This window comes from Hyperolius riggenbachi, chromosome 10, assembly GCF_040937935.1.
Source record: "Hyperolius riggenbachi isolate aHypRig1 chromosome 10, aHypRig1.pri, whole genome shotgun sequence".
NCBI lineage: Eukaryota > Metazoa > Chordata > Amphibia > Anura > Hyperoliidae > Hyperolius > Hyperolius riggenbachi.
Window position 1 is genome coordinate 67644056 of NC_090655.1, and position 20564 is coordinate 67664619.

The 20564-nt window shown below is 43.1% G+C and overlaps 1 protein-coding gene across 2 annotated transcripts in view; it reads left to right on the top strand.

Moving 5' to 3' along the window:
* The window catches only part of ATRNL1 (attractin like 1), a 903042-nt gene that overhangs the window by 486086 nt on the left and 396392 nt on the right, over positions 1-20564 (top strand). For both annotated transcript variants that reach the window (XM_068257926.1, XM_068257927.1), the window contains exons 22-23: positions 8201-8295; positions 17902-17980. In XM_068257926.1, coding sequence (XP_068114027.1) covers positions 8201-8295; positions 17902-17980 — 174 coding nt within the window. The remainder of the gene's footprint in view (positions 1-8200; positions 8296-17901; positions 17981-20564) is intronic.

Below are 20564 nucleotides of genomic sequence, written 5' to 3' on the forward strand. Positions count from 1 at the left end.
TGTGGCAGAAATCTGCACTTTTACTAGTTGCATGTGTACTTTTTTTGTAATATTTTTACTCAATAATAATCAATCAATTTTTGCAGTCTGCTTTTGTTACATACTTGATGAAGTGTTTTGTTTGTGTTTTGCTTTCTTGAACAGTTGTTGGCTCTGCCTCTGACACAGGAGACCAGGATTCGAATCTCTGCTCTTCCTGTTCAGTAAGCCAGCATAAATTCAGTAAGGAATCCTTGGGCTAGACTCCCTAACGCTTTATACTGCCTATAGAGCATGTCCTAGTAACTTCAGCTTAAAGAGAACCAGCGACAAAGCACCGTCATGTATTTTAGTATATATATCAGTGGGAACATGACAGTAAACACCTACTCTGCTCTTTGTTTTGTTATTCCTTGCTCATTCTGCCTGCTATCAGCTCTGATAAGAATCCCAGACTGAGCAGTCAGTGTGGCTTTCACCGGAATCATTATAGCTGAGTCAGTCTTCTGTGATGTCTTTTCAAGCCCAAGTCTGCCCCCTTGTGGCTCTGCTTTCCTGCTAAGAGGATACATAGCAAGAAATCAGGGCCACAAGGGGGCAGACTTGGGCTTGAAATGACATCACAGAAGACTGACTCAGCTATAATCATTCTGGGCAAAGCCAGACTGACTGCTCAGTTGGGGATTCTTATCAGAGCTGATAGCAGGCAGAATGAGCAGAGAAGAATGATACAAAGAGCATGTCATGTTCCTATTGATATATATGGTAAAATACATGAGGGTGCTTCGTCTCTGGTTCTCTTTAAGCACTTTTAGGGCCAGTGCACACCAAAAAGTGCTAGCGTAAAAGCAAACGCTTAGCGCTTTTTGAAGTGATTTTTTAAGGCAATTCTAGTCATGTGCCTAGTGATTTTCTAAGCATGCCTAGCGATTTTTGGAGTGTTTTGGTGTAGCATTTTATATATTTTGTTACAGTAGAGCTGTAACTTAACAGCTTCTGTAACACAAACGCTTGGGAAAACTCTGATCTAGCGCTTTTCAGAGCGATTTTCCACTTTCTTATACTTAACAAGGCTGAATCGCCTCAGAAATCAGCAAAAATGCTGCAGGACCCGTGTTTGCGTTTGGGAAAAAAGCACATCGCTCTGGTGTGCTACATCCCATTCAAATACATTAGCCAAGCACTTTTCAAAGCACTATCGTTTTTAAAAATGCTCAGAAAAGCTCTTAGAGTGCACCAGTCCTAAGTCCGCCAACAGAAAAGAGCAATATAAATGTTATTTGTCTTGTCATGTACAAATCCTCCAAGGGCAGGTCAACTCTGTCAGACCGTTAAAGGGAACCTTAACTGAGAGGGATATGGACGTTTCCTTTTAAACAATACCAGTTGCCTGGCAGTCCTACTGAACTCTTTGGCTGCAGTAGTGGCTGAATCACACACCTGAAACAAGTTTTTTTTACAAACACTGTAGGCCAATTACCAATACATTTCAGCATTAAATCTTTTGGGAATTGTGATGCCGCCTTGCCACCCCCGTCCGTGTCCCTCCAAATGTTTATGTTCCCCCCCAGTGCCCGTGCATTAAGATACTTTCCCAGTTTTCTGTCCCCCGAGTGTTCCCTTTACTTTCACACACATGCCCCACGTGCTATATGCCAGTAGTCACGTGGGACACAAATCCGAAAATACAGCGCAGACACTCCATGGACCACGTGACAGGTAAAGCAGAAATGCACAGGCAACGGGGGAGGGGGCACATGAAATATTTGAGAGGGGCAGTGTCCGGAGGTTCCGTCATGTTCGTCCGCAATTCTCGCAAGCTGTTACCGCCACGCTCCTGATCGACCACATTGGCCCAAGATTTCCCAGCATGTCCAATCGATACATTTCAGCCTGAAATCAGTTGGATTGTCGATCGGAAATGCATATGGTGGCACTGATTTTCATTAGATTCAATAATAATTATCGAATCGGATAGTGGATCGGCTGCCAAGTCGCTAGCTGTAATTATGGAATTCTCCTTTAAGGCGACACTGAAGCAAAAAAAAACCCAAACTTATGATATATTGAATTGTATGTGTAGTACGGATAATTTATAGAACATTAGTAGCAAAGAAAAGAGTCTCATATTTTTATTTTCAGTTATGTAGCTTTTTTTTAATAACATTGCATTCTATCATATTTGCAATTACAAACCTTACTCTGTATTTTAAACTATCAAACAGAGCAGAGCTATTGACCCTTTGAACTCCCTTGCAGTAAAACCTTATCTGAGGCCTGGAACCCACTACAAAATGCAATCGCTAGCGTGTTTGTTTTTTTTACTCAAAGATTTTTATTGAGAACCAGTAATACCTAACAAATTGGCTAAAAGAGAACGTGCAGAGCATGAGAAAACAACAAGACTTGATATATATTATCGAAAATTACAACAAGTACAATCCTCGCTGATATTCAATAAGGTCTTAGGTTTTTGGAATTTTTTCCAAGAAAAACCATCACCTAATGTCGTTCTTACCAAAGAGAGATTTTCATAATATGTTAAACATTGAATGGTAGCTATCAGGATCATTACTTTGTTATCCAATAGTATAGTATTTTTCAAGAGAATCATACTAATAACCCCCCTCCCCCCTACAAAAAAAAAATACATAAAGAAAAATAAAAAGAAGTAAAGGTTAACTATGTACAGTACAGGCTGACTCGAGTTACCTAGTCCACATCGCTAGCGTTTTTAATGTGCGGTTTGTAAGCGATTTCATGATTGCTGGCGATTTTGGTAACATTTTTAAAAAGTGTCAGCTTTTTGCCAGCGATTGTGTAGCGATTAGCATTTTTAATTCTGATTGGTCCTTTCAATTAAAGGGGCACTATGGCAAAAAATTGTAAAATTTAAAATATGTGCAAACATACAAATAAGTATGTTTTTTCCAAAGTAAAATGAGCCATAAATTACTTTTCTCCTATGTTGCTGTCGCTTACAGTAGGTAGTAGAAATCTGACAGAAGTGACAGGTTTTGGACTAATCCATCTCTTCATAGGGGGATTCTCAGGGATTTATTTATTTTCAAAAGCACATAGTGAATGGCAGTTGCTCTGTCCAACTGCCCAAAAATTGTGTAGCGAGCATTGAAGCTGGCCAGCATCATTGTTTAAATCCTTTTTAGGGAATATCTTTATAAAGAATAAATGCCTTTCTGAAAATACCCTATGAAGAGATGGACTAGTCCAAAACCTGTCATTTCTGTCAGATTTCTACTACCTACTGTATGTGACCGCATAGGAGAAAAGTAATTTGAGGCTCATTTTACTCTGGAAAAAAACATATTTTTTATTTGTCTGTTTGCACATATTTTAAATTTTTCGCCATAGTGCCCAAATGCTGCAAGTCCTGCGTTTGCGATTTTGGTAATCGCAATTGCTCAAGTGGAATTTGGCCCATCGATTAACATTAGCTGAGCCTTTAGGGAAATCGCTAGCATTTTGAATCACTCCCTAAATACTCACAAAATCGCTCTAGTGGGTTTGAGCCCTGAAGCTGCCTCTAACTGTTTCTTTGATGTATAAGTTCTTCAGAAAATAGGACTGTGTCTGACCCAAGTTGGGTTGGAGAGCTCAGCTCTTTTTCATAGATAACAAGTGACATTTTTTAACTCTTCCTGTACTGGAAACAATATGAGACTTTTCTCTGATACTAATGTTCTATTTCATAGCTGTACTACACATATAATTCATTATATCATAAGTTTATTTTCTCTCTAATGGAATTAATTGGTTAGATTTAGTGACGTCACAGGATTTGTATTTTAGGCTAATCTTCGGCTCGGTAATGAGGCTGCGGCTCCTCGGCTGGGGGTGTCGCTGGTGTAGATTCTCCGGAGGGATTTAGTGTTCTATCTCGTGTTTTCTCCATCGGTCTAATACGATCCGACAGAGAGGACGTGTCAATTAGCGTCTCTTCTCATGGATGTCCGATCGGAGACGAGGCAGCTGTGACTGGCGGGATGTTCGGAACAGCTGATTATCCGTCGCGTCGGATAATGAAAAAGGCGCCCTGGACACTTGCTTTCCCGGCCTGTGACATTTCCAGGGGATAAATCGCCTTTGTGAAAAGTGCAGAGAGAGCTTTAAAGACAAAATTGCGGATGCGGCAAACCTTTCCCTCCGCCACGCAACCCGCTGAGCCTCTAAATGCAGCCGCTGTGCCTAATCCGTAGCTTCGCCCAGGAAGAGTCTGGCCTGGCGATCTTTACATCTGACACTAGGGAGGGGGAGGCCGAGGTGGTAAATGGCAGCTCTGAGGGACAGATTCTGGATTTTTTAAAATAAAAGTAAAGGATTAATCATCAGACCAGCAGTCACCACAAGCTTGCCCAGATGCAAGAAGGATGGATATTTCAATTTTTTTTTATATTTTAAGTATTGAGGTTCATCCACACAACATATGGGTCCTAAATGTGTAACACCAAACCCTGGCCCTCTGATGAGACTTCAGTCTGCTAACAGGTAAAGAAGTCTCTGCACTCACCTCCCTGCAAAATCCTAGATAACACTGTTTATTTATCTCTGAGCTGATAACAATGCTACACAGTTGTGGGGGGGTAGTGGACAGTGTTGTGCCCTGCGGGTTACGGGGGGGGGGGATGCTGGGGTGCAGCGTCATAGCTAGCATAGTTGCCCCAGTATAGGGTGTTTAGTTGCCCCAGTATGGCTAGTATAGTTACCCCAGTATAGCTAGTATAGTGCCCCAGTATGGGTAGTATAGTGCCCCAGTATAGCTAGTATAGTGCCCAGTATAGCTAGTATAGTGCCCAGTATGGGTATGTAGTGCCCCAGTATAGCTACCCAGCATAAGCTCCCCCTGTCCCCCGCGGCCGCCGCTGCTGTTACCATAGCTGGCGGCCCCTTCCTCTCTTATATTCCCCTCTCCTGTGTGTTATTTTGTTTCACAGCAGCGCGTCTCCCGGCTGTTGTGATGAGGCAGAAGCACGAAAGCGATTCCCCTGGTAATGGGAATATAAGAGAGGTAGCAGCCTCCAGCTAAGGTAACAGCAGCGGCGGCCACGGGGTGGGGGGCGAGAGGACAGACCGGCGGCCCAGCTGCAAACACCCCACGGACCGGCAGTGGGCCGCGGACCCGGGGGTTGGGGACCCCTGCCCTTTGCTACCAAGGCATTTTGTATTGACCTGAGGAAGTGGGCCATGACCCGCAAAACACGTCAGATTGCTTTTTGAATGAAAACTTTTTTACAGTTGAACTGGTGTCTATATATTCTGGAGAGGTAAGCAATTACCTCTCTTATAATTATATCATTTTTATTTGTATTTAAAAATACTAAAATAGAACACACGTTGGGCTGCTTAATCCTACCCAATACCAGTCAGACCTCCTTCGGAGGTAATAGCTTTGCAGTTTTTCTGGAAAGTCTATCGTACTACAAGAGTGACCATCCAGTATTCATCAGGACCTGGAGTACTAAGCGGGGACGGTTAATTCCCTGCAGGCCTATATGGTGGTTGCAGGAAATGCAACCCACCTTTATGAGTACATATCTATATAAGTTTATCCTCCCTATACCTGACGATACTGCACCATTGGGCTCCCGGTCTCTCCCTACTTCTTACCTAGGTATTCTTGTCCCTTACAACTTACAAGAATCACCGGAAAAAAAAAACCCCTTATAGCTACTTGGAACTGTGCATATTTTTGTATATTCTGTATGCTGTTTGCTTCATTTCAAGTTATACCGCCAATCTATAGTTACTGTTCTAGACGGTACAGAACCCACTAAACCCATTTTTATGATGGCAACGCGTTCAAGGCCGGTCCTTTACTGAGTTGGCGATCATGTAAAAAGTCAAGACCCGCACAGGTTTTTGACACATTTAGGTTGTGGTGACCGGAGGAGACGGAGAGAAGCTACAGGTTCCGGATGAATATATATTTAGTGAGGAAGTCATGGAACAGCTCATCTTCTTGTATATAACATCTGTCCTATAAATACAGTGATGCAGGAAGACTTCTTTGTGTATGCAATTTCCATGTCTGCTCAGACATCCTCCAGCATAAGAGAGGCTGGGAGCCTGCAGACCCGCTTCACTGCAATAGCTGGTTATTTAATTATTTTAATATAATTCTAAAAAGAAACTATTCCTCTATACAGCACTAGACAGTGTTTGTTTATTTTAACTTAAGTGGGGATAAAATGTCTTAAAGAAAACCTGAACTGAAAATTAAAATAATGGCAGTATTTGTATAGCGCCTTTCTCCTGTCGGACTCAAAGCGATTGCGAGGCAGCCACTAGAGCGCACTCAGTAGGCAGTAGCAGTGTTAAGGATACTTGCCCAAGAAACTCCTTACTGAAATAGGTGCTGGCTTACTGAACAGGCAGGGCCGAGATTTGAACCCAGGTCTCCTGTGTCAGAGGCAGAGCTCTTAACCATTACACTTTCCAGCCACTGCTGCATAGTGTAATGTCAAAGTCAAAATAAACATACACAAGTCATACATACCTCCCGTGTAGTCTTCTCCTCAATCTCTTTCTCCTCTCCCACGTTCTGGTTGTTCACTGTGATCACTAGAATTCTCTGTCCTCCATTTTGAAAATGGCCATTACCCCATAACAGCTTCCTGGTCAGCACACTGTTAAACTGTAACACCGCCCACTTGAGCCATAGGGAAACATGGACACATCAGTTGTCCTCTCAGCTATAACTGACAGCAACTGATATATAACTGACAGCAACTGATACATTTCAGTTCTGACAAAATGTCAGAAGAAAATGGTGAGCTTCTGAGAGGAACTGATGGCAAGTTAACTATGTAATGTTCATTTGAAGTTACCTCGTGTTTATTTTAAATATTTTTACTCAGTTCAGGTTCCCTTTAAAATGAGGCTCTGATCAAGAACCCAGTTTTCTTGTACACTGAATCTTAGCTCTATTTTCAGATACATGGCTGTAACTGCTGTTGGTTGTTAACATGTATTCTCCTTTCTCCATCTCATTGTTTATTAAAATGTTGATAAGAGCTCTATCAGGGATGGAATGGAGTGCAGAAATAAAATGTAGAACAAGTGCGAAGGGAGAGAACACTTCAAAAGCACATTTTATAAGATCAGTACGTCCTGCAGCTAGTTTACAATCAACATAAATGGAGCCAAGAGTAACCGTATATGCTCTGTATCCTGAAGGTGATATGCCAGGGCCATGTTACACATACTGAGTGAACACAGGGCTATGTTATGCATACTAAGTGACCGCAGGGCCATATTACACATACCGAGTGACCACAGGGCCATGTTACACATACCGAGTGACCACAGGGCCATGTTACACATACCGAGTGACCACAGGGCCATGTTACACATACCGAGTGACCACAGGGCCATGTTACACATACCGAGTGACCACAGGGCCATGTTACACATACCGGCTGACCACCGGGCTTTGCTACACACACTGAGGGCTATGTTATACATACTGAATGACGACAGGACCATGTTACACATACCGAGTGACCACAGGTCCATGTTACACATACTGAGTGACCACAGGGCTATGTTACAGATACTGAGTGACCACAGGGCCATTTTACACATATTGAGTGACCATAGGGCTATGTTACACATACTGAGTGACCATAGGGCCATGTTACACATACTAAGTGATCATAGGGCCATAGTATACGGAGTGAAAGCACGTAAACTATACTGTTATTACCTATGGGAAACACTCCTCTTCAATCATGTCTATAGTTCTGTCTGAAGCTTTCTAAAGGAGAAAGAGTAGAAATTGGTGCCACAATATTTCAAGAAAGCTGAAAACTATTTTTAGTAATAATAGGTTGTTGGATTTCAGCCTGGCCACTTGGAAAATAATACTGTCATGTTTTTATGATTGTGCACTTTTAGTTGTTGATGTAGTGTTATTAGGTTAGCACCTCTGTTGGCCTTTAATGTTTTCTTTGTGTTCTTGTTAACGTTTTTGCCACTTCCTGTCCCTGAAAGCACTGCAGAAAGTTGGAGAAGAAATGTTGCACCTGTGATAGTTTGAAGTTTTTGCTGCGACAAATGTTGTGAGGTTGTAATCAACCATTAAAGCAAGAAAGTTATTTTCTTCCTACTTTTACTTGTATGAATTATATTGCACACATGACAATCGTAAGGAGTGTTTTTAGTTTCCCTTGTGCTCTAATCATGTCTGTCTGTTTCCTTACAGATAGTCTCCTCATCGACTATCAGTTCACCTTCAGCCTTATCCAAGAAGATGACCGACATCACACTGCCATCAACTTTATCGCCAACCCTGAGCAGGTGAGTCTTTGTCGTCACCAGACGTCACTGGGCCCCTTATCTTCAGCCGTCGTTGCCACGCGACCCGTCTGTGGTCCTGGATAATGAGCCAGCAGGCCCTGCCTGTGCTGCAGATGGTCCCACAAATTCCATTTGGGCCTCAGCCATTGAGTCACATCTCAGATGTCATCACTGGGTGACGAACGCAGCGAGACGAAGGACATGATGACAACACAGCAGAGATCCGGGAGTGATTCACAGACAAATTCTTCCTCTCGCTGACCAGACAGACTGATGAGATTAGCAGCAGTAATTGGGATCGTTTTCAGAATGTGAAAAAATATGTTCTACACTAAAATATTTCAACCCATTTAAAGCTCCAGTTTATTTTAGATATATAAGGAAGAGAAGCTCTAAGGGAATTTATATTGTTTCGTTGTTTATTTATTCGTGACATAATGGATTTTTGAAAGTATTTAAACCAGGGGTCTCCAAACTTTACATAAAATGATGTTGAAAAACATTACATTGAATCTAGGTCAATATTCCCCCCAATTATGCTTGGAGGAGAACTCCCAGCAGCAGCTATTCAGTCATGCGGCGCCCGAAGAACGTCTTTGTGCACCAGGCAGTGAAGCATACCCAGGTGACAACCTGCCATCCAGTTGGACAGCAGTGTCACCTGATGCAGAATTGGATTGGAAGCCAGCGAATTACTGCTTGCTGGCTTCTACATATGTGGATGGGTGGTGCCAGCACTGCTCTTCTATATGCAGGCTGCCAATATTTAAAGGTGCAGCGGGCCACATCTATAAGTTATACATTTTGTGTTTGGGATCCAGTGAAAAAGCATCAGGGAGACGCATTCGACCCGCAGGCCTTAGTTTGAGGACCACTGATTTAAACATTTTTTAGTTTAGGAAATCATTATAGAAATGTGATATTTTTGGACCCCCAACTGGTATATTGACTAAAAATATTTCCCTGCAGTAGTTTGTGTCTCCTCCCCTCCCACATTGAGATTTCTTTGCAGCAGTTTTCTACTCATCCCCTCCCACGCTAGTGATATTTCCCTGCAGTAGATTGTGTCTCCTACCCTCCCAGAATGGTGACATATTCCTGCAGTAGTTTGTGTCTCCTCCCCTCCCACAATAGTGAGGTTTCCCTGCAGTAGTTTGTGTCTCCTCCCCTCCCACAATAGTGAGGTTTCCCTGCAGTAGTTTGTGTCTCCTCCCCTCCCACAATAGTGAGGTTTCCCTGCAGTAGTTTGTGTCTCCTTCCCTCCCACAATAGTGAGGTTTCCCTGCAGTATTTGTGTCTCCTCCCCTTCCACAATAATGAGATTTCCCTGCAGTAGTTGGTGTCTCCTCCCCCCCCCACAATAATGAGATTTCCCTGCAGTAGTTGGTGTCCCCCCCCCCCCCACAATAATGAGATTTCCCTGCAGTAGTTGGTGTCTCCTCCCCTCCCACAATAGTGAGGTTTCCCTGCAGTATTTGTGTCTCCTCCCCTCCCACAATAATGAGATTTCCCTGCAGTAGTTGGTGTCTCCTCCCCTCCCACAATAATGAGATTTCCCTGCAGTAGTTCATGTCTGCTACCCTCCCACTCTGTTCAGACTTCCCTGGATTAGTTTGTGTCTTCCCATACCCGCCCCCCCCCCCCCCCCCCCCCCACACACACACCTCCTTCTTCCTTTTCCGCCAATGGTGTCATTTCCTGCAGTAGTATGTGTCTCTTTCCCTCCCTCAGTAATGATCTAGTCTTACCCAGAGTCCACCTGAAAACTTGTCATGCCGTTTCTAAATTTTTGGAACTCCTTATCTCAGCAGATCAGGACAGCTCCATCTCCGGATGTATTTAAAACCATCCTGACTGCGGCATTGGAGACATACAAGACAGCGGCATGCATCCAATGTTTCGCAGGGAGGCCCAGTGATCTCTAGTTATGCTCCTGCCTGTGCTGCAAGGCTAGAGTGCTAACCACTACGCCACCATGCTGCCCGTGAACAAAATCAATCCTAAAATCTTTCCTAAACAATGGTTTGGCAATTTGTGTTATTAGTGCCCACCTTTATGTGAATCCAGGCCAGAGTGTTGTGCGTCATAGCTGACAGCGGCGCACATAGCGTGAATGAGCCCGCGAGTGTTGCTGCTTTGTTTCCCCTGTGATGGTTCCTTTCATTGCTCCTGTCCTCTGTATGTCTTGAAAGAGGAAGAACTGTTTAATTTCTCCCATTGTCCCTAAGCATGATCTATGCTGTGTACATTGTGTGCCTGCTCAGCCTCATGTAGTGTGATTGCCTGTTATACTCGCGCTTTGCTTTCTATCCCTATTAATACTGCAGGATGTTATTTCCGACCTTCCTCTCGTGACGCTAATTCTCTTGTTATTGCTGAACATCTCCTGCTATGCTGACCCGGTCACCGCATTTCTACACCAGATCATTCCCAGCAATGGGATTTCTATGGGACCCTGTATAAATGAGGGAAATCAAAGCTTTATTGGCATTTTACGGTTTCTACATTACCTTCTGTCCCATTTACACACATACAGTAAATTATTCATTTTTCCAGTGTCTCACCGCTTCCTTATATACCATCTCTATATCTTTTTATTAAAATTTCAAAAATCTTATAGCTACAATACAGTCCCAGCTATCTAGAACAGGGCTTTTCAACCTGTGGTACGCGTACCACCATTGGTACTCTGCTGTAGGCCAGGTGGTACACGACAGGTTTGCCTGCCACTTGTCCTGACCCTGTCTCCCCAAAGTTTGCTTCCCTTCACTTGCTCCTTACTGTGCTGCACTGAGTACTTCAGACGTCAGATCAGCCAGGCGAACGGTGCACATTGATGACACATATACTTCAAATACAGGTAGTGACATCACTGCTCACTTGTATTTGAAGTATACGCGCCATCACTGTGCACAGTTCCCCTATCTGCCTCTTCACTGCTGCCAGTTTACCGCTGATCTGAATGTACCTGGCAGCTGTTCCTGTAAAGAAAGCTGTAAGTGTACTGTAAGGAAAAAAAATCAGTGCCCCTGGGGGTTATTTAGCGCTTGAGGGGGAGGCTTCCACCATCCTCCTCAGTAGAGGGAATCCAGTGCTAGGATCCCCCAAAGATCTCCTTGTCAGAGCTTGTAGGCATTTGCGCATGCACAGCAACAGCTCTCTGCTCGGGCTCCAGCAGATGCAAAAGAGCCAGATCAGGTCTGCTCGACTGTGCAGGCACACTGGTGGTACTTGAAAATTTTCATGGGAAAGAAGTGGTACAATTAGTGAAAAAGTTGAAAAGCCCTGATCTAGAAGACAACTAATCAGCAATCTGGACAAACTGCCGCCAGTACACAGTGGTAAACTCCAGCCTCATGGGGTCCTTTTCCACTAGCTGCGTTTTTTCCCAAAAACGCAAAACGAATGCGTTTGCAATTTCTGAAGTGCAGACTGTTTGAATTAAGAATCTTAGGTGGCCTTTTCCACTGCTGCGTTCAGATTTTTTAAAAAACGCAAATGCATGTCTGTGCGATTATGATGCATTTTGCTTTTCAATGTAAAGTATAGGAACGCATGAAAAATGCATAGAAATGCATTTGCGTTTTGTATTGATTTAACCACTAGTATCTATTTTCAAACATCAAGACAACACTTGCCAATCAGAAAAACGCAAATGCATAAAAAAACCCGCACATCAAAATTGTGAGCTCTGCTGTCCACTGGTCCCCCACCGCGGCTAAATTTTACTTTCTTCAGTTGCCAGCCACTGCAAGGCCCTAGCCGCGCACATCCTTGTTTGTTTTCCCAGCGCTGGGAGCATCCTGCGCAGGCACAGTACCAGGTTTTCTCGTACTGATCCTGCACAGGACGCTTCCAGCGACGGGAGCGTGGACGTGCCCTGCCAGGGCTGCACCACGGGCATCAACTTGCAAGTCAGCGATAACAAAACTTAGCCAGGCACTGGAGGTTCATTCCGCGACAGCGCCGACATAGTACTGTATTAGCTAGGCCTAGTTTTATCATTGAGTTTCAAGCAACCAGAAAGCTCTCTTATCCGCTGACTTAAGACTCTGATGTATATATATATATATATATATATATATATCGTAATATCATATTAAGAACAGGAATAGAACTATACAGAAATAAGTACAATCTTATGCATCTGTATAAAAGCACATAGAATAGCATAGGATGACCATGTTGCTTTGGTATTAGTCACCCTCTGTCAGAGCCTAAACAGGGAGGGGGGGGGGGGGGACACCAAGAGCTCTGTATAGTGTAGTATGTACTGAAACGGTGAATATGAGAAAGTATAATTTAATACTCACAAACCAGGGTTACCATCCAGGTGACCACTGTGCCAGCAGGTGAGGAAAATTAGACCTGTCCCCACTCAGGATTAAGAAGTCGCTCTCTGTAGACAGGAAGAAAAAAGGGGCCACGTCCCCTCCACATAAAGTGGAATCTATAGCAATTGGTAATACGGAGGCGCCAGAAGAATAAAACAATCTATTGAAAGGCTTAAAATGAAGAAGGCAGTGGTGGACTTACCCCTTCAGTGCAGACACGAATTGTCGGTTTTGACAATAAAAACATTTATTTATATACTCCAAAAATGGTGCAATGCGTTTCGCAGGTACAACCCACTTCATCAGACACTATAGGGGAGCATACAACTCATGTAGTCTGTCTCTGAATTTAGCGCCTCTGAGGCGCTAAGCTCAGAGACTGACTACATACCATTTTTTTTCATACCATTTTTGGAGTAAATAAATAAACGTTTTTATTGTCAAAACTGACAATTCGTGTCTGCACTGAAGGGGCAAGTCCACCACTGCCTTCTTTATTTTAAACCTTTTAATAGATTGTTTTATTCTTCTGGCACCTCGGTATTACCAATTGCTCTGTCAGAGCCTGTACATACTACCCTTTCACAGCACAGCCTACCCTATGTTTAGTGCATGGCACCTGGTTTGCTCTCTGTTGCCCCATTCAACTATACAGAATGGGAGAGTTTACGTCCTGGTTAAAATGGGAGCACCAGTACGTTGTCAGCACGTCCTGCTGTGCAGCACATAAGTGTGCCAATCAGATAGAGCTGTCCATACTCTGTCTGGTGTCCCCACATATCACGCGCTGAGGCACATTGCTTAAAGGAGAACTGAAGTAAGAGGTATACGGAGGCTGCCATATTTATTTTCTTTTAATCAATACCAGTTGCCTGGCAGCACTGCTAGTCTATTTCTCAGCATTTCTCTGAATAACAGCAGAAACAAGCATGCAGCTAGTCTTGTCAGATCTGACTTTAAAGTCTAAGGCCTTGTTTCCATCTGTCCGCTTCTATCCGCTTTTTTTCAGCACATCAATGTTACAGATTGATACATGTTGCTGAAAAGCGGACAGAAGCGCATAGATGGAAACGAGGCCTTAAACACCTGCTGCATGCTTGTTCAGGGGCTATGGCTAATAGTATTAGAGGCAGAGGATCAGCAGGGCTGCCAGGCAACTAGTATTGCTTAAAAGGAAATAAACATGGCAGCCTCCATATACCTCTCTCTTCAGTTCCCCTTTAAAGGGAACCTAAACTGAGAAGTATACGGAGGCTGACATGTTTATTTCCTTTTAAACAATACCAGTTGACTGACAGCCCTGCTGATGTATTTGGCTGCAGTAGTGTCGGAATAGCACCAGAAACAAGCATGTAGCAAATCTTGGCTGCAGTAGTGTCTGAATAACACCAAAAACAAGCATGCAGCAAATCTTGTCAGATCTGACAATAAGGTCAGAAACACCTGATCTGCTGCATGCTTGTTTAGGGTCTATGGCTAAAAGTATTAGAGGCAGAGGATCAGCAGGACAGCCAGGAAACTGGTATTGCTTAAAAGGAAATGAATATGGCAGCCTCCACATTCCTTTTGCTTCAGTTTCGATCAGGAATGCAGCAGTGTGCTCATTGCCCCTACTTACTTGTAGACAGTTTGTTACACAGTCCCCCTTAAAAACTCAGTTTTTGTTTACGGCACCCTGATGAGCCTGAATTCATTAATGGGGATGATCAATGAGATGTAAACAAAAAAAAGAAGTTGATGCAAATTGTTAATTTCTTGTAAATGTATGCAGTCAAATGATGCTGCTGTGGCAACCGGATACAGTTACAGAAAATTGACATACAAAATTCATCACCTTGTGATTATTGGCAGCTCATTGACCAACCCTATTATCGTAAGAGAACAGAGGCGCCAGCAGGATAAAAGGTAATGAAATTTTTAAAATTTGCTGGGAGGCAGTGGTGGACTTACCTCCGGAAAGCAGACTCAAAATACTGTCTGAATTAAACAAATAAATTTATTATTGGTACCCCAAAAGATGAAACGCGTTTCGCAGGCGCAGCCCGCTTCATCAGGCAATAAGGTAGGGGACAAACTCCGGAAAGCAGACTCAAAATACTGTCTGAATTAAACAAATAAATTTATTATTGGTACCCCAAAAGATGCTAGCATCTTTTGGGGTACCAATAATAAATTTATTTAATTCAGACAGTATTTTGAGTCTGCTTTCCGGAGTTTGTCCCCTACCTTATTGCCTGATGAAGCGGGCTGTGCCTGCGAAACGCATTGCATCTTTTGGGGTACCAATAATAAATGTATTTGTTTAATTCAGACAGTATTTTGAGTCTGCTTTCCGGAGGTAAGTCCACCACTGCCTCCCAGCAAATTTTTAAATTTTTATTACCTTTTATCCTGCTGGCTCCTCTGTTCTCTTACGATAATACTGTGTCCACCCCTGGTGGAGGGGTGACCTACCCCTACTTTCCTGATCTACAGAGAGCGACATCTTAATCCTGAGTGAGGACAGGTCTAATCTCCTCACCTCCATCTACAGTGGTTGCCTAAGAGGTAACCCACGCTTGTGAGTATATTCATCTCACACTTACATTTATCCACGGTTTCCAATACATACTACACTATATTGGGCTCTCGGTGTCTCCTATTTATCATTGACCAAACCTGTTCATTCATTTCAGTTCAGACTTCTTTAGGAAAAGAAAGAGGAAAAAAAAAAGCTGTGGTCAATAGAATTTCAGTATCCAACTTTCATAAAGAGATCACATTTCCATCATAGATTACATTTCACAAAAGTAATAATAGCAGAAAATAAAATGTTAATTATAGCGGTGTAAATAGAAATGTCAGTCCATAGGGACAGTGTATTATAGCATTAGTGACATGCTGCTAATACAGGCTGTATCCATGCACTGCCATTCCTCCTCATGCTGCCATCATTAGCATTTTGTCTCTATTTGGCTGCGGCTGCACATTACTATTGAAATGTATCTTTTGATTGAAACTTGGTTTATTTACTTTGATGGAAAAATTATTCTCTTGTTGCTGGTTAATGTGTTTGAATCTGATGCTGGTTCTGTTTACCGTACCATGAAATCTCACTGAGGTAAAATTCCAAATTGAAAAGGAGCATAATGGGCTCCAATAGCATTTATAAAGGTTTTATATTGATTGCATGAGACACACAAAGTGTTTTTTGGGGAATGCCTTTCTCAAGTGTTTGTTGTGTGTCTAATGTAATCAAAGGAAAGGGTTCTAATGCAATCACAGGAAAGGGTTCTTTACAGTAAAAGTACCCATAGACCTGACGATTATGGGCAGATTCGACAGAGACAAATTTATCTCTAATTGAACTTGATTAGAGATAAGTTTGTTTTTTGTTGATTCTGCCCATACACTACAGGCCAATTCACGTCCGATTTCAGCATGTAATCTTCAGGGAATAGGCTGAGTCCCCTGTGTGTGCATTATCCATTACCTGTCCTGTAGCAGCTTCCGCTGTGTGTCCGTAATCCTCCGTACAGCTTTCCGTACACGCCACTGGCGCATAACGTCTGGCGTCAGACACTATGCGCCGACATCAGACACTATGCACCAGTAGCATGTATGGAAAGGTTACGGACACCCCACTGAGGCTGCTACAGGACAGGCAATGTATAAATGCACACACCGGGCACATTTATACATAGCAACGGTAGCGGCGGGGGTGTCACTGTCTCGTCGCTCGACCCGGAAATCGCTGCCGTACCGTCACACACCCCACCAACCAACTTTGGCCCAACATCTAGTGGCATGCGCGATCGACCATGCGACCAATTTCCTTTCCGAAATTGGTCGCTTTGTCGGTCGGGGATGCACTGCCGATTTTCATCCAATTCGATTATAATAATCGCATTGGATGGTCGATCGGCCGCCAAGTCGCCTGATGTATGGCCACCTTTAGAGTGATTAAAATGTGGAATGCATTGCCACAGGAAGTAGTTATGGCAAATTCTATATCTGCGTTTAAAGGGGGCTTAGATGCTTTCCTTGCGTTGAAAGCCATCCATGGCTATAATTACTAGGTAATGCCCTGTGGTGTTAATGCAGGGATTTTATCTGATTGCCATCTGGAGTCGGAAAGGATTTTTTTCCCTTTTGGGGTTAATTGGACCATGCCTTGTAAGGGTTTTTCGCCTTCCTCTGGATCAACAGCGATATGTGAGGAAGCAGGTTGGTGTTGTACTTTGTTTTCTGGTTGAACTCGATGGACGTATGTCTTTTTTCAACCCAAATAACTATGTTGTAAGGTAGTTTGGTAGGGAGAGCGGGGGGTGCCTGGTAGAGGTCTGCTGAGTGGTCCCCCGAAGGTCACAGTACACTCCTGGCAATATAAAATCCCATAAGATTGTGTTCGTCAGGACCTGACCTAATGTACTGAGAATGGAGCAATGTATTGCTCTGTGGGTTGCCCAAGTCAGCAGTGTTCAATGACTGATGGGTTACCTCAATAACTTAAAAAGACCTCAGTGCAAGTGGGAGGTCCTTGCTTATCCCCCCCCCACACACAGCAACAGCAAATTTATTAGAGGTACAAATGTGTGGGGTGTAGCTATTCCCACTACAAGGAGAGACATCAGTTGTGTCTTGAGGGTTGGTCCCACTCAACCACAACTAAAACACCAACTAGCAAATACAAGTTTGAAAACATTGGAGTGCCTCCTCCTCGCCTGTTGATATATGGGGTGGGGAACCACTGCAGGAACAGCACCAGTCTGGCCTGATACAAACCCGAAGTGGCATCCTCCCAGCACATAGTATATTAAAAGTCCAGCTTGGTTAACTCAAAATCTTAGCATTCTCCCCTTCGCCCACACAGCTAAGTGTAGCTAATTCCTCCCTGGTTGCTGCTGTCACAATCCAACTGGGTTGTAGCTTCTGTAGACTACGATTAGGAGATGTGAAACACTGCCAGTGTTAGTGTGTAGGAGTTAGGACTGTTGGAAGATCACTATATGTAGGTACCAGCAATGTACTCATGTCCGCTGGCAGAGTGCCAGATGTCGGAGAGGGGAGTAGGCGGCACACCACTAACATTACTCTAGTAGCAGATAAGACCATGTGTTCACTGTGTCCTATCAGGTGCAGGGAAATGTCAGTAGGAACTTATTTGCAACCATCTGATGTTTGTAGTGAACGCTGTGATGGCTCTATCCTTGTTTGCTGATCTCCATAGGGAATAACTATTTGTTGTCTACAGTCTGCAACTGATTCCATTTTTTTATCTTTCTCTCTCTAGTCAAATAAAAATTTGGACATTTCCATCAATGCTTCCAATAACTTCAACCTCAACATCACGTGGTCCATTGGATCTACAGGTAAGATCAACTGCTCATTCTTATGTTTGTTGTTACTTGTCAATGCAGAGATTTAAGTCTGAAACACACTTTCAATTATCATTGACCAATAGCTGACCAATTTTACCACCTTCATGTAGCATGAGAGTTTACCTACACAATGTGCTCATAGTGTTCTAAATCTGGTTACCCTCATACTACATGGAGGTGGTTTAAATTGGCCAAGCAGAGGTGGAGGGGAAAGCCTCTATGTTATCCAGAGGCTTCCCTCTTCTGAGGTAAGTATATATTTGGGGGACTTTACCTCCAGGTATACTTCCCAGTGATGGGACCTACAGGATAGTTTGCACCTGCGCAGTAGCACAGAGCTGCCTGGGCTTAGCTTTTTACGATGAGCATGAGCAACTCTTTGCTATTGCGCATGCGCAAGCCGTCAGGATCCTGTGCGGTCTGGTCACGCTCATTCATGTTCAGTGCACGGCCACAGACTTCTCACAAGGTCCCGGGCAGTGGTGGTGGTCAGGATGAGGACGTAGAAAGCTGAGGTAAGTATCTCACCTTTCCCTCCCATAAAGTCACAGGTTTGCTTTAATAAATGTACAATTTGTCCAACTTTACATTCAGGACCACTAGTTCATATTAAAGACATAGTTTACTAGTAGGGCCATTTATATAACTAAGCATCTGGAAGTACAGGTTTATATAGCACTGGCACAGCCTAAATATAGAGCCTTGTATCCACCTGTAAATGTTAAGTGTTAGAATATAGCACATTTTGAAGTGTAAATATTAAAGAATACCAGAGCTGAACTAAGTAGGAAAAAGCAGGCATATACTGGAAGCTGCCCTGATGCCTACCGCTCCCCCATTCTCCTCTGTTCCCCTCCTTTGCTACCTAAATGCCCCCACAGCAGCCTCTTCTTTGGTGGGCATTAGTGTGCATGCGCAGAACGCTCCCGGCTACAGGTGCCCAAATTAGGACACGTGCAGCCAGGTCAGCGCCTGCGCACTAATGCCCAACCCGGAAGAGGTTGCTGGGGTGCATTTATGTAGCAAAGGAGGGGGGCAGAGGAGAACGGGGGAGGGGAGGGCATCAGGACAGCTTCCAGTACATGCTCACTCCCCTCGTTTTTCCTACTTAGTTCAGCTCTGGTATCCTTTAAACTACAGTATACTCAGAACTGCTAACATAGATGAAGACTAAATATATTGTTTCGGGTTCAACTGAGCATCCTAAAGCTATCAAAACAAAGAAGTAACATCATTATGTAGGCTGACTTTTTAACAAGTCTCTTGATGATGAAAGTGTCACTTTCCATAAACTTGTAATGTGTAGACACTAAGAACTTCTCTTATTCTTCTCTGTGAACTTTCCTTTGTCTTCCTCTCTTGCTATTCTCAAGACATCCTCTCCCAGTTTCCATTAATGACATTACTTAAAGCTCAGATAATTTAGTCTCTGAATGAAGCTTCATTAACATGTTAAATTTTCTCCTTCTTATTCAATTAAAATGACTTTGGTGCCGAACGTTTTTTTTGTCATGTCTAAAACAAGAAGAGAAAAAAATGGCGGTGTTATGAAATTTTGTGATTTAATTAAGATAAATTGCTTCAGACTACCAAGAGACAAATATTTCACATTCTCTTTTAATTATTAACCTTAACATTGATGCAAGACAATAGGAGTCATTCTGCCGGGGTAGATAATAAGGCTTTTCATTTGTGTCTTCTCTGGGGTGTGTGTGGCCCCCGTTACAGCGCTCTTTTCTTCAGGGAGGCCGGGGTCTTTATCTAAGGCTGGTTATTATTTTTTCGCCTTTCCGCACCAGCGGCTTTAGAAAGAGATGTCAGGAACGGGACTGTGAGCCGGTGGGATTTATTGTAAATGAGCGAGAATGCGAAGTCTTCAGCTCTACCATTGTTTTTTTTCCATCTGCTGGCAGGAAAGCCAAGCGCTTGTCGTGCTACAAATATATTTACATATATTAATGAAGCCGGATTGCAGTTGAATTTTCAAAGATAAAATAAGCACCCATTTGGGACCCCGATGAAATCGGAATTTAATGGAATTAAATTTTCATCTGTAAGTCACATTGCGGGGAGAAGTTGTGAGAAACTTTTTAATTAGGCTTTGAATGCAACGTGACAACGGCCGTATCAAGAAAAACCAGTTTCTGGGATGTAGTTTATCAGCGCTTTAAGTGGAACTTCTGCAATTTATTTTAGATTTAAATAGAGCAGGGAAAGTTTAGAACCTAATTTTTTTTTGGTAATTCGATTTATAGAAATACGAAGGCAAAAAGCCAAAATACCCACGCAGTGGTGATAATAACATGTTAACATTATAAAATGGAAATAAACAGTGTGAATTCTTTGAAAAACTGGTCCTCAGTCATCTGAAAGCCTCCACTGATGCTCTCCTACATCAACTCCAATTTGCATACAGAGCAAACAGGTCCATAGAGGATGCCATCAATCATGGAACATCTGGACAGACCCAACACCTACGCTAGGTTCCTCTTCCTAGACTTCAGCTCTGCTTTTAATACAATCAGTCCGGACATCCTGCATAACAACTTAGCGCAACTCGGGCTTGATCAAACTC